Source organism: Salvelinus alpinus, chromosome 2 (genome assembly GCF_045679555.1).
Source record: "Salvelinus alpinus chromosome 2, SLU_Salpinus.1, whole genome shotgun sequence".
NCBI lineage: Eukaryota > Metazoa > Chordata > Actinopteri > Salmoniformes > Salmonidae > Salvelinus > Salvelinus alpinus.
In genome coordinates, this window is record NC_092087.1 from 67,276,800 (window position 1) to 67,292,319 (window position 15,520).

Sequence of the window (15,520 nt, forward strand, 5' to 3'; positions counted from 1 at the left end):
TGGTTTGGTCTTGTCTCTCAGAATGCCACCGACAGCTCATCCAACTCCTCCCACTCCCAGAAGAAGGAGCCCCTGCAGACCCTGGCCCCGCCCAGCTTCTGCGAGCCACGTCGGCACCACTGCATCCTGGGTCACTTCTACGACCAGCACCGACACTCGGACCACTACTTCCTGGATCAGGTGGGTGGCTGGGGGACGACGGTGGCGAAGGTGGGTCACCAAAATTTTGATCTTGAAAAAAATATCATATGCATTGGAGCTAGAGGGTTGCGGCTATATTCTTTACTACAATGGGTAGGTGGGAGGGACAGAGGGAATGATTGTTCTTGAAGCATAAACTATGGTGGTAATGTGAATGTATTTCAAGTTAGGCCTGGAAGTTGACTGCTTGTTGGAAGACATGTTTTGTAGTTTGTAGACTGGTCTGTGTAGTTCTCATTTTTTTTGCTCTCCTTTATCTCTGCAGTCGGTTCCCGTGTTCCCACGCCACGTCAGCTTCCAGGTGGAGGAAGAGGAGGAGATTGTGCGCATCAACCCTCGCGAGCGGACCTGGCTGACCGGGTACGAGGACTACCGGCACGCCACCGCCGCGCGCGACAAGCTCATCCAGCACCCAGAGGACGCCGACGCCTACGTGCACTTCGCCAAGAGCGAGCCGCCCAAGCACGACTACACCTACCCTTACCCCCTGGGCCTTGATCCATACCAGCACACAAGGGACCCCAAGGTAGGCTGCGTGGACCGACTAGGTGGGGGTGGCCTTATCGGGGGACACAGGGCAGTGGTCACAGCCCAGCCCCGCACTCTCCAGCTCAAGGGCAAGCGGCGGAAGGAAGACGGCGAGCGCTCGCGCTGCGTCTACTGCCGGGACATGTTCAACCACGAGGAGAACAGGCGCGGGCGGTGCCAGGAGGCGCCGGACCCCATCCAGACGTGCATCCACCGGGTCAGCTTCATGTGGTGCGCGGACAGCCTGCTCTACCACTGCATGTCGGACCCAGAGGGCGACTACTCGGACCCGTGCTCGTGCGACACCAGCGACGAGCGCTTCTGCCTGCGCTGGCTGGCCCTGGTTGGGCTGTCGCTGCTGGCCCCCTGCATGTGCTGCTACGCCCCCCTGCGCACCTGCTACCGCTGCGGGGTGGCTTGCCACTGCTGCGGGGGCAAGCACAAAGCCGTGGGCTGAGGGCCGGGAGGTGCCAGCGGAGAGAGAGAGAGTGGAGAGTAGAACAGAGACACATGGAAGGGACTGGACCAGAAGTGGGTGGCCCCGCTATTCTTTTGTTTTGTGTTTTTGTTTTCGCTGTTGCTTCTCTCGGCCAAATTCCAGATGGGAAAACAATTGGCTTGTCCCGATTTATTTTGGAAATGGAAGTTTCTCTCGGTGGAAAGAACGAGAGAAAATACGTTTCCTATTGTTTTTATTTTTGTTCGTTTTTTTTAATTTTTATAGGGGTACCCTGCCTACGGCTTCCACGTCCTTGCATTACAAAGACTAAAATAATGAATATTCATTTATATATAAATATATATAAACAGGTACTTTATATTTTTACACTCATGTGTTTTAAAGACTTGAATATTTTTCTTTTTCTCTGTGTTTTGTGTGAGGTCAGTGTGAGCGTTGTTTTCTGAGGGGGGCTCTCACTTTGTGTTCCCCTCGCCATGGCTCACCATCAATCACAGATCAAGCTGGTTCCCGCCTGTAAGGCAGAGGCACTTAAATCAAATGTGTGTCCTAAATGGTACCTTATTCCTTATAAAGTGCACTACTTTTGATCATAGCCCAATGGGCCCTATTCTAATGTAGTGCAATATATAGGTAATAGAGTGCCATGTGGGATGCAGCCCAACTGTGATCACGTCTGCCCCTCCCCAGCCAATGAAATTCAAGAAAAGGCAAACGTTTAACCAGTGTTTCCTCGTTCTGCTCCTTGACTACTCCTGACCTAGCCTGGTCCCAGAGCTGTGCTGTTTTGTCAACTCCTATTTGACAAAACTCCAACTTCCATGGCTATAGGAGTTGACTATACAGCACAATTAGACCTGTGGCCAGGAAGGTACCTGACTATACACATTTTATAACCAAATTCAACCCAATATCAATTAATGTCAGTGGAGACACACCTGGAAAAAACATGAAAGTACCATTCTACTGCTCGGTCAAGTTAGACTGAATGTATTGTGGATTCGGCCCAGAACAAAAGATAAAATGGGTCAGGGGTACTTGAGTATTGGATGGGGAAACTCTGCTTTAGACACTTAATCTGTGTGTGTGTGTCTTCCTTTGTGGTCTGGAAAATGGAATGGGCAGCAATGTATCCCCGATTGCTATTGTTGTGACTTCAACTGAAAGCCAAAATGACAAAATAAGCTGCAGCATTTATATAGAGTATCTAAATTAGTCATTTTTTGAAGATGATAATCCTCAATCAACCGTTTTATTACAGTGGAGGAGGAGAACTCGAGCCTTAGGTGACTTTTTATTCAGTTGATGCTTGATGTTGATCTTTTGATATAGTTTTTATTTATTTGCCTTGCTAAATTTAGACACCAGCCTAGGGGACTGGGGGGTTAAGAGGAAGGGACCGGTCCTATTGTAAACTGAACACAGCCAAGAGGGGAAGAGTTTTTTTTTTTTGCCACCTTTTGAGATGGATGATGTCGTTGTCCACTACAATGTCAATGGTGCTTTCTTTAGTGTGTCTTTTCTTTTGTCTTTCAAAAGGACACTCAACGAGGCTAACTGTCAGGGAAACGTTGTCTTTAGAGTTTCCCTCAACTTTAGCTCGAGAGAAAGTACTGTTTTGATCTGGTTGCTCATCTCTCCCCACTCCCTTCAAGGGTATAAGATTGTGGGTTCTCCAACGAAGGGACCTGCTAGCACACCTGATTCAACTAATCACCTAATCGTGTTCCTCAGTCTATACCACGATTAGCTGATACGGGTGCGTTACTGCAGGGCGGGAACGAAAGGCTGCACACATAGGAGCTCTCCAAGACCAGAGTTGTGGAGAAGGGTTTTTATCTATTGTTCTGTAGTCCAATAAATCCCACTTCCTGGTCTTTTACTCAGTATTACATTACAGCCAATGGCAAGGGAGGAGGCTGTCTGTCAGCCAATCACATCGGTCAGGTGGTGTCAAAATGTATACAAAAATAAAATGGACGCTACAGTATGTATGTATTGAAACAAAAACTAGCCTCAAATTTAAACCACCCTGTAACCTCACCTCGTGGGAGGAACATTGTTTGATCTTTCTCTGTATGAAGCACAACACTAATCAGAAAAACCTTATGAACAAAATGCGCAAATTGCTGTGAAGTACCCGATCTCGAGTCGCAACAATGTGGTAGAAAAGACATCTTATGCTATCTATCCCAGTCATACATTAACTAATCGTCATAACCATTCAAGTACCAAGCAATGTCTGGGGTTAAATGGGTGAAGGTACCATGGCATTGCGGATTCTGTACAAAAGCTGTCATTGTGTCCATGTCTTTCTCTGTACTCTCTCTCTCTGCCTTTCTTCCTTCCTTTTTTTCCTGCTGTGTGTTCCTGTTTGTCAGCTTTGCAATACTGTTGCCATTCATTGTAGAGAAGATCCTAGTTTTATTTTTCTATCTGTGGTAAAAGAAAAGTTAACCAAAAGCAGTTTGTCTGTTTTGGTGCGGTGTCTAATTCCTGCACACATTTAACTATTAAAGGAAAGTGCCTGAAGCATCCTCTTCATCTATCTCATATATATATATATACTTAGTCTTTTTTTATTTTAATGTTTAAAAAAAACAAACAGTTACATCGATTGTCTTTTTTCTTTTTTTACAATCTGCATTTTTACCTCTGTAAAAAAAAAAGCTCAAATATATATATCAAGTGTATGATGTACATTTTAAGTTATATTTTTGTATTGTTTCTAATATGATCGTCACGACTCTTTGCTTTTAAAATGAGAAAAGAGAAATTAACATCTGTATAAATGCCAATACATCATATGGAAACTTAACAGAAGCATGGCCTGGATAGTAAGTATTTTTCCATGTGTGTGCGTGTGTTCATTTCCACTGTGTTTTACAGAGACATGGTTTTTGAGAGATTAAACCATGTTACAGTGGCATCTCACACAGCCTGAACATTTATCCCGTATACATAGCATCCATATTATATTCCTATAGAACCTTTCAACAGTAGTTCAGTGTTGTAGCCCAGCACTTCCCTGTGTTGCGTCCGTTCTTTAGGAGCATTGGTGCAGAGGGGGCAGCTGATCGACCTCATGCTACTCTGCCCAGTACCATCCTGCTGCAACACGGTAAATACATACGTGGGCCAGGGCATGTGGGGAGAGAGTGTTTCAGTTTGAGTATACGCATGTTCTTGATTAAAACACATCTCCATCGTATGTGTGTATCATAGAGGGAAAGACTGCAGCAGTCAGATCCTGTCTTTGCTCCAGAGTATTCTCCCCCCCCCCCCTTATCTGTCAAGACTGAAATATTTCCGTTAGGCGCTAGACGGGTTCGCAGAGCTGTACCGTTTTCCGCAAGTCTCTAAAATCTATAGAGGGCACAATGTTGTTTTGCTCTGTGGGTCTCTGGAAATGCATATGAAAGACAGTCAGAGAGCGAGGTCCCTGAAGGCCCTGGCCGGCTACGGAACTCGGCGACTGCAAATAGTATCAAACTTCAACATGTGCAAACATTTAAGGCATACTTTATTCTAATGAGGTCACTTTTTCTTTTCTTTTTTTCTTTTGAATCGGGGTTTGAAAGAAAGAACCAGCACTTAAAACGCTGTTGCCATCTTCGCCGTTCTTATTTAAGGCTTGTGTACTGCGATGTCATAGCCTGCCCCCTTAAAATAGTTTTATAGATTTATATTAACCTACATCCATAAACACTGTTTAACATGTTTTGAAATACATGTTACAGTATGATGATGGGAAGGAGTAGGCCTGTAACTTGGTTCCCCGCAGAGACGTTTTCAGCACTGAGCACGTGGTTGTTTCCGTGAGTCGAAATGGCACCTTTGTTGTCAAGGTGTGCGCATTCCCATGCAAGCAAGTATACCGGTAAGCTTAGCTGGCTAGCAATGAATATAGGCTAAAATAAGTTTATAACACAAACATGAAAATGTTTCCCAATTTATAACTCTGTGTAAGCATTCTCTGACTCAACTGGACAACACCACCATTATTTTTTGAGGTGAGTGCTAGCAAGGTTGGTCAGTGTGACTGCTAACAAGTTTACTAGCAAGCTAGCTTTGAGTGGATGTCAAGAATAACTTATATTTAGCGGTAAGCCTGTCCTTCCCAGGTTTTTGACAATGTCTGCTGTGAATTGCTAGCTAGCTCCCCAATCAGTAGCTATAGCTGTTCAGTCAAAAACTTCTTAAAAGTTTCTTATTTTAGAGGGGAAAAACAGGAGACATTTTGAGAAGGTAGCTTAGTGGTTAGAGCGTTGGGCCAGTAACCGAAAGGTTGCTAAATCGAATCTCCGAGCTGACAAGGTAAAAATATATCATTCTGCCCCATTCTGCAGTTCCTAGGCCATCATTGTAAATAACAATTTGTTCTTAACTGACTTGCCTAGATTTTTTTTTTAAAGTTCAATAAAAAAATTAACTATTTCTCAGCGAAAGCTAGCCTATTTCATAGGGTTGAGAGTGAGACATATCATGGAACTTATTGTAGTCCACTACCTGGTTGTAGCTCTCAGTATCATAGTTATTCGGCATATCCAGTGCTATTGAAAATGCAGTCACGTCACTCAAACATGTCTAAATAACCCAGTCCAAGATGGGCGTCACCACACAATACACCATACACATTTTTGCCACCCTGACCTGAGCCTAGGAGTTGACAACAGAGACGGTTGAGATCCAAGGATACCATCCATCATGTCTGACCCCAGACAACTGGTGTCAGGCACTAATTCTGACCTGCTAGGCTTTTGTAAACAGACCTGCATGTTGACCAGTGCTCGCCATGTGAAACTGGACACAAGACCTCAAACTCGGCACGGTATGCCATATAGTGTGTCTCTCCAATCACCATTGAACCTGTTCTGTGTGAATGTGTGTTAGGCCACAGCCTGCGACCGATGGCCAAGGTTCCATGGGGTCTTAGGTCAACACTAGGCGCTGCGAACAGCATCCACCACCAGCTCCCTCCATGATAACCCCCGCCACAACCTTTATAAAACATGGTTAAACCGTGGCATCCGTCGTTAAAGTGGCGCTCCTGTTTCCCACCACGACACAGTTGGACATCCTCTTGGCAGTCCTTATCTGTCCAGTTGGCCTGCTTTTACATGGACGATGCATGCTTTAGCCGTGCACCCCCTCGTAGCAATGTTCTAGAACATCTATACAGGACTACCTACTGCTGCTGATTAGGAATAAAAACTTGCTGTCCATTTCCCACTGACCCATCATCCCACCAGTAGTGTGCTCGTCGCCGCAGCCCAAATGGTGGACACACCCCTGGCTCCAGTCCCATCCCGTGCTTAGCCAGAGAACTTCAGGGCTTTATTTGTGTACCGTTTCCTCACCGGTGGGAACATTGCAGGACACTCATCAGGATGTTATTGTGCACATATCACAACAGAGAGAGAGAGGGAGCCTCTCCATCCTCCTATGGACAGAGGAGAGGGAGGTGCTTTCCCACACTGCTCAGGGGCCATGGGGTGGTGGGGGGAGGGGTAAAGTGGGAGGAAAGAGACGGGCGTGATGGCATTGTCTCCAAAAGTGCCTTTTTTGGTTATCTCCAGCTATCTGGCAGCAAAAGTCATTGACAGCCAGTGTGAGTGAACTCCAAAATAAGTGGTTCTCTATTTAGTCCTTTCAGGACAGCTTGTAGTTGATATTTGGCTTCTCTGAACAATAAAGCCTATATGGTGCATATCGCTATACCTGTATAAATGGCTCCTCCCAGTTATGAAGACTGTTCAATGATCAGTTAATTCAATCATTTCGCGCAAGCAGGAGGTTTCAAAGTGCTTGATTAGGATCTGAAAGGATTCAATGAAAATGATTCTCAGGTAAGCCTAGTAGTATTCAGAAAATGTAGTCACTTTCACACATAGTAGTCGTGCCCCGATCTGTTCAGCAATGACCATGCATGCTCCACGAACCAAGCAACAACCTGTGTGCAGTGAACACAAAATATAGGATGGAGGCTGTTTGCATTGGACAGTCCAAGCAAGGCCAATACACACAAATCAGGCGGAATTGGTTGCCAATCTCCCAGTCCAAACCTGGGTTTATATATGTGCCCCATGCCAGTTTAACTTATGTGGTCAACATGGACACGGCGTTATTTCCAAAAAGACCCAACCCTGGTGTGTGTCTGTTGGCACGCCTGGGTGTAGCTAGTGTTGAATCAAACCAACAGGAAAAGTGCAGTGAAAATAATATGACCAGTGTTTATTTTTGCGGACGCTTGTATCGAGAGTTTGTGTGCCATTCCGGCCACATTTGGGGTTACTCGGAGGCACAGAAAGGCTTCAGTTCCCAATGCTTCGCTTTGGGCCGGCCAATGCTTCGCTTTGGGCCGGTAGGAGGAAGGAAGTGGACTTTAACTGTTAACTTTATTCCATCTGAACCCTGCCCCCACTCACCTCAGTTACTTGAATGTTCCACCCCAGTTACAAAACAATGTTCCACTGCCAGAATGGCCTTGGTGGTCATTTTGCAGATAGCTGGAGCTAGTTGAGTTGTACAGGCTGTGTAATGGGGGAGCTGTAGTCTAGATCTAGATAAACCCAAATGTTTACCAAATTGTCGTCAGATCTGCCAACAAGCCCCCCAGGTCTTTTTGAGAGATTGTGCTGGTCTACTTATTCTCCGTTAGTGCTGTACAGGAACTGTGTAGATTCCAACAGGGCTGAAACAAACGCAAAAGAGAGAGCATTATACACACACACACCAAGAAGCCTCTCATCCACTGTAATAAACGGGGGAAATGACAACAAAAAAGTCATTTCAACCAACTAAAGAACTAGTTTTACTCCTGCCACAAGAGCACCGAGTGATCCCATCAAAGCCCTAGCGAGTCAGAATGTGCTGATTGCCTAGCATGCGCGGGGAGTGAGGCAGCAGCTTCTGACGGGATGTTAGTCTGGGCCTAATTTAAATAGGCCCCAGCGTGTCTGCCTGCCTCCCTTTGTTTACATGGATGAAATCTGAAACAAATGTGAACACGATACCCCTCTTGTCCCCCAACCCTCCCCTCAACCCTCCCCTCGAGCGAGCTGCCTCCCTCCCTGGGTATCTCAAACGGAGCCATGTGTGCTATTTTCTTGGACCAAAATGAACGCACAGTGGGTTCGGGGTTAACTCCCCACCAGGCTCCTTACAGCATTGACTTTTTATAGCTTCCCTTTTTTGCTAATTGCCTATTCTCCTCTCTATGGCTTCTGGTGTTAGTGGCCATCAGTTGTTGCTCAGGAAAGCCAGGGGAGGAAGATGACTCTCCACTCTCTCCTCTCCTGGAAGGGAGCTACTGTAACTACACTGAACAAAAATATAAACAAAGTGTTGGTCCCATGTTGCATGAGCAGAAATAAAATATCCCAGAAATTTGCCATAAGCACAAAAAGCTTAGTTCACTCACATTTTTTGGCACAAATTTGTTTACATCCCGGTTAGTGAGAATACTCCTTTGCCGAGACAATCCATCCGCCTGACAGGTGTGGCATATCAAGAAGCTGATTAAACAGCATGATCATTACACCGGTGAACTCGTTACACAGGTGAACCACAGATGTCTCAAGTTTTGAGGGAGCGTGCAATTGGTATGCTGACTGCAGGAATGTCCACCGGAGCTGTTTGCCAGAGAATGCTATGTACATTTTTCTACCATAAGCCACCTCCAGCTTCATTTTAAAGAACTTGGCAGTAGGTCCTCATACGGCTTCGACTTGTGGGCAAATGCTCACGTTCGATGGCTAATGGCACACTGGAGAAATGTGCTCTTCACTGATGAATCCTAGTTTCAACTGTACAGGGTAGATTGCAGACTGCGTGTATGGCATCGTGTGGGCGAGCGGTTTGCTGATGTCAACGTTGTGAACATGGTAGCGGTGGGATTATGGTATGGGAAAGCATAAACTACAAACAAGGAATACAATTGCAATTTATCGATGGCAATTTGAATGCACAGGGACGCTGTGACGAGATCCTCAGGCCCATTGTCATGTCATTCATCATCCGCCATCACCTCATGTTTCAGCATGATAATGCACCGCACCATGTCGCAAGGATCTGTACACAAGTCCTGGAAGCTGAAAATGTCCCAATTCTTCCATGGCCTGCATGCTCAACAGACATGTCACCAATTGAGCATGTTTGGGATGCTCTGGATCGACGTGTATTGCAGCTTGTTTCAGCCATTGAAGAGGAGTGGGACTACATTCCACATGCCACAATAAACAGCGTGACCAACTCAATGTGAATAAGATTTGTTGTGCTGCATGAGGCAAATGGTGGTCATACCAGATACTGACTAGGTTCTGATCCACACCCCTACTTTTTTCCCCAAAAGGTATCTGTGACCAACAGATGCATATCTGTATTGCCAGTCATGTGAAATACATAGATTAGGGCCTAATGAATTTATTTAAATTGACTGATTTCCTTATATGGACTGTAACTTTTAACTGCTCCTCCTGCTTTCAAACATGCTACATCTTGGTCCAAACCCCCTTTTACTCAGTGAACTTGTTGCTTAATTGCTACATTGTTGAAAATGCATGCAAACCCTTTTTTAGTTTCCCTCTTTGTGTTAGAAAACAACCATCGGTACCAAGAGGCATACAGTTGAAGTCAGAAGTTTACATACACCTTAGCCAAATACATGTAAACTCAGTTTTTCACAATTCTTGACATTTTATCCTATTAAAAATGTCCCTGTCTTAGGTCAGTTAGGATCACCACTTTATTTAAAAAATGTGAAAAGTCAGAATAATAGTTGAGAGAATGATTTATTTCAGCTTTTATTTCTTTCATCACATTCCCAGTGGGTCAGAAGTTTACATACACTCAATTAGTATTTGGTAGCATTGCCTTTAAATTGTTTAACTTGGGTCAAACGTTCCGGGTAGCCTTCTTTAAGCTTCCTCAATAAGTTGGGTGAATTTTGGCCCATTCCTCCTGACAGAGCTGGTGTAACTGAGTCAGGTTTGTAGGCCTCCTTACTCGCACACGCTTTTTCAGTTCTGCCCACAAATTTTCAATGGGATTGAGGTCAGGGCTTTGTGATGGCTCTCCAATACCTTGACTTTGTTGTCCTTAAGCCATTTTGCCACAACTTTGGAAGTATGCTTGGGGTCATTGTCCATTTGGAAGACCCATTTGCGACCAGGCTTTACCTTCATGAATGATGTCTTGAGATGTTGCTTCAATATATCCACATAATTTTCCTGCTTCATGATGCCATCTATTTTGTGAAGTGCACCAGTCCCTCCTGCAACAAAGCCCCCCCACAACATGATGCTGCCACCCCCGTCCTTCACGGTTGGGATGGTGTTCTTCGGCTTGCAAGCCTCCCCCTTTTTCCTCCAAACATAATGATGGTCATTATGGCCAACCAGTTCTATTTTTGTTTCATCAGACAAGAGGACATTTCTCCAAAAAGTACGATCTTTGTCCCCATGTGCAGTTGCAAACCGTAGTGTGGCTTTCTTATGGCGGTTTTGGAGCATTGGCTTCTTCCTTGCTGAGCAGCCTTTCAGGTTATGTCAATATAGGACTCTATTAACTGTGGATATAGATACTTTTGTACCTGTTTCCTCCAGCATCTTCACAAGGTCCTTTGCTGTTGTTCTGGGATTGATTCGCACTTTTTCACCAAAATACGTTCATCTCTAGTAGATAGAATGCGTCTCCTTCCTGGGCGGTATGACGGCTGTATACTATTGTTTGTACAGATGAACGTGGTACCTTCAGGCGTTTGGAAATTGCTCCCAAGGATGAACCAGACTTGTGGAGGTCTACAATTTATTTTCTGAGGTCTTGGGGCTGATTTCTTTTGATTTTCCCATGAAGTCAAGCAAAGAGGCACTGAGTTTGAAGGTAGGCCTTGAAATACATCCACAGGTACACCTCCAATTGACTCAAATGATGTCAATTAGCCTATCAGAAGCTTCTAAAGCCATGACATAATTTTCTGGAATTTTCCAAGCTGTTTAAAGGCACAGTCAACTTAGTGTATGTAAACTTCTGACCCACTGGAATTGTGATACAGTGAATTATAAGTGAAATAATCTGTCTGTAAACAATTGTTGGAAAAATTACTTTTGTCATGCACAAAGTAGATGTCCTAACCGACATGCCAAAACTATAGTTTGTTCACAAGAAATGTGTGGAGTGGTTAAAAAACAAGTTTTAATGACTCCAACCTAAGTGTATGTAAACTTCCGACTTCAACTGTATATGAGACGTCAGGCAATCTGGCTTTTCTCAGAATTACAAATAATCTTTGTTGTGGGATTTAGTGTGCAGTTTTCTTAGTAAGTGCCATTTTCAAGCCTGGTTGGTTGGCTTGAGCCCATGAAGCAAATGCTCTAAACAATTAAATAATCATTTTGGGTTCAGAGGGGATTTTTGGGCCTTTGTTAATCCCTGACAAAGTGTACCCTAAGTGGACTTGAAGTAGTGGAGCATGGTGGGAAAGGTATTAGGGGTGCGGGGGGCATGATTACCCCCTCCAGAGCAAATTAGCAAATTCTCCCTCCTGAAAGTATTTAAACGAGCCTCACTGCCCTTTCAAACGTGATGCCATGCAAAAGAAAAAAAGTGTCTGGTAGATAAAGAGGGATGCCATGCATGTCCTTCCATACAGCTTCTGAGAACAGTTAGCCCCCCCAGCCCCCCCCTTCTAACCTCCCTGCAGTTTCCAGAGACCCTCACAGAGTTCAAAGGGTCCTCTGCTAACCCTGTGACACACCCCTTGGCTTCAACTTGTCCTGGCTGTCTTTTCTCTTTGGTGGTCTTATCACATCTCTGATCTGAAGATAAGAACCACTCTCTTGTCCAAACCGACAGGTAAACTTCCTGTGGGTTTTAGCATGTTGCTATTTATCATAACGCTAACGCCACCAACCATGTGAAAGGAACTGAGGTGAAGTGGGACGGTTCCTTGCCGAACTGCCAGTGGAGTCTGTCTTGTTTGCGAAGGCCATCGCCTTGGAGACCTTGGGTGGGAATTCCTTGTTTAGCGCCACGGCAACGGTGCAACATCAAAGGGATCGGCAGAACGGTTTGGTTCTGCAACAGTGCCCCTCCAAAGGGACTGGTTTCCTCAACCTACAGACCCTGACACTCCCCCAAATACCTTAGCATAATCTCCCTCTCCTATATACACATCTGTATTACCTTGATTGCCTTAAGAAAGTATTTACACCCCATGACTAAATTTAGATTTTGTGTCACTGGCCTACACACAATACCCCATAATGTCAAAGTGGAATTATGTTTTTAGAAATATTTAGAAATAAAAAGCTGAGTCAATAAGTATTCAACCCCTTTGTTATGTCAAGCCTAAATGAGTTCAGCAGTAAAAATGTGCTAAAAACATGCAATTATTTGTAAGGTCCCTCAGTCGAGCAGTGAATTTCAAATACAGATTCAACCACAAAGACCAGGTAGGTTTTCCAATGCCTCGCAAAGAGCACATATTGGTAGATGGGGGGGGGGGGGGGGGGAGACATTGAATATCCCTTTGAGCATGATGAAGTTATTCATTACACCTTGGATGGTGTACTAAGATACAGGCATCCTTCCTAACTCAGTTGCCACAGGTGAAGGAAACCACTCAGGGTTTTCACCATGAGGCCAATGGTGACTAAAACAGTTCCAGAGTTGAATGGCTGTGATAGGAGAAAACTGAGGATGGATCAACAACATTGTAGTTACTCCTCAATATTAACCTAAATGACAGTTAAAAGAACAGAATAAAAAAATATTCCTAAACATGCATCCTGTTTGCAATAAGGCACTAAAGTAAAACTGCAAAAAATGTGGCAAAGAAATTAACTTTATTTCCTGAATACAAAGCATTATGTTTGGGGCAAATCCAACACAACACATTGAGTAACACTCTTCATATTTTCAAGCATGGGGTGGCTACATCATGTTATCGGTATGCTTGTCATCAGCAAGGACTAAGGATAAAAAATAAATGGAATACGGCTAAGCACAGGCAAAATCGTAGAGTATAACCTGGTTCACTCAACCTCACCTTTCAGAAAGATAATAACCTAAAACACAAGGCCAAATACAACGAGTGGACAAAACATTAGGAACACCTTCATAATATTGCGTTGCACCCCCTTTTGCCCTCAGAACAGCCTCAATTCGTCAGGGCATGGACTACAAGAAGTTGAAAGCGTTCCACAGGGATGCTGGCCCATGTTGACTCCAAAGCTTCCCACAGTTGCGTCGAGTTGGCTGGATGTCCTTTGGGTGATGCACCATTCTTGATACACACGGGAAACTGTTAAGCGTGAAAAACCTAGCAACGTTGCAGTTCCTGACACTCAAACCAGTGCGCCTGGCACCTACTACCATACCCCGTTCAAAGGCACTTAAATCTTTTGTCTTGCCCATTTACCCTCTGAATGGCACACATACACAATCCATGTTTCAATTATCTCAAGACTTAAAAATCCTCCTTTAACCTGTCTCCTCCCATTCATCTACATTGATTGTAGTGGATTTAACAGGTAACATCAATAAGGGATCATAGCTTTCACCTGGTCAGTCTGTCATGGAAAGAGCATGTGTTCCTAATGTTTTGTACACTGTGTATACACTGGTTGCTTACCAAAACAATATTGAATGTTCTTGAGTGGCCTAGTTACAGCTTTGACTTAAATCGGCTTGAAAATCTATGTCAAGACATGAAAATGGCTGTCTAGCAATGATCAACAAACTTGACAATACTTGAAGAATTTTAAAAAGACTACAATCCAGGTGTGCAAAGCTCTTAGATACTTACCCAGAAAGACTCACAGCTGTAAACACTGCCAAATGTGATTCTAACATGTATTTACTCAGGAGTGTAAATACTTGTGTAAATTAATATGTATGTATTTCATAAAATATCTTTTTAATCCATTTTGAATTCAGGCTGTAACAAGAAAATGTGGAATAAGTCAAGGGGAAAGTATGAATACTTTCTGAAGGCACTCATTTCTACCAGCATGTCATGTGCAACTAGAGGCAAAAAACCTCTAGATCACCTTCACTCCACACATAGAAACACATACAAAGCTCTCCCTTGCCCTTGATTTGGCAAATCTGACCATAACTCTATCCTCCTGATTCCTGCTTACAAGCAAAAACTCAAACAGGAAGTACCAGTGAAGTGCTCAAAACGGAAGTGGTCCGATGAAGCGGATGTTAAGCTACAGGACGGTTTCGCTAGCGCAGATTGGAATATGTTCAGGGATTCATTAGATGGCATTGAGGAGTTTACCACATCAGTCACCAGCTTCATTAATAAGTGCATCGACGACGTCGTACCCACGGTGACCGTATGCACATATCCCAACCAAAAGCCATGTATTATGGGCAACATTCGCACTGAGGTAAAGGCTAGAGCTGGAGACTAATCCGCACGCTTATTAGATATCCCGCTACGCCTTCCGACGAACCATTAAACAGGCAAAGCGTCAATACAGGATTAAGATCGAATCCTACTACACCGCCTCTGACGCTGGTCGGGTGTGGCAGGGCTTGCAAACTATCACGGATGACAAAGGGAAATTGACCAGTGACGCGAGCCTACCAGATGAGCTAAATGCCTTCTATGCTCACTTTGAGGCAAGCAACACTGAACCATGCATGACAGCACCAGCTTTCCTGGACGACTGTGTGATCACGCTCTCCGTAGTGGATGTGAGTAAGACCTTTAAACAGGTTAAGATTCACAAGGCCAGACGGATTGCCATGACACGTACTCAGAGCATGCGCTGACCAGCTCACAAGTGACTGCATTGCATATTTTCAACCTCTCCCTGATTGTAATACCTGCATGTTTCAAGCAGACCACCATAGTCCCCGAGCCCAAGAATACCAAGGTAACCCGTGTAAATGATTATCGCCCCGTAGCAGTCACAAATGTAGCCATGAAATGCTTTGAAAAGGCAGGTCATGGTCCACACACACCAACACAGTCGTGAAGAAGGCACGACAATGCCTCTTCCCCATCAGGAGGCTGAAAAGATTTGGCATGAGCCTTCAGATCCTCAAAAGGTTCTACAGCTGCACCATTGAGAGCATCTTGACTGGCTGCATCACCGCTTGGTATGGCAACTGCTTGGCATCTGACCGCTAGGCGCTACAGAGGGTAGTGCGTACAGCCCAGTACATAACTGGGGCAGAGCTCCCTGCCATCCAGGACCTCTATACCAGGCAGTGTCAGAAGGCCCTAAAAACTGTCAGACTCCAGCCACCCAAAGACTGTTCTCTCTGCTACCGCAAGGCAAGTCTGGAACCAACAGGACCCTGTACAGCTTC

General features: G+C 44.7%; 1 protein-coding gene across 4 annotated transcripts in view; it reads left to right on the plus strand.

The window, feature by feature from the left end:
- LOC139567490 (sprouty-related, EVH1 domain-containing protein 2-like) overlaps positions 1 to 3,721 on the plus strand; it is a 31,346-nt gene extending 27,625 nt beyond the window's left edge. For 2 of the 4 annotated variants that reach the window (XM_071388804.1, XM_071388806.1), the window contains exons 5-6: positions 22 to 210; positions 467 to 3,721. In XM_071388804.1, the coding sequence (XP_071244905.1) occupies positions 22 to 210; positions 467 to 1,186 (909 nt within the window). In that variant the 3' untranslated portion in view covers positions 1,187 to 3,721. The remainder of the gene's footprint in view (positions 1 to 21; positions 211 to 466) is intronic. The other 2 variants (XM_071388805.1, XM_071388807.1) reach the window with 1 other exon arrangement.
- Positions 3,722 to 15,520: the final 11,799 nt, after the last annotated feature.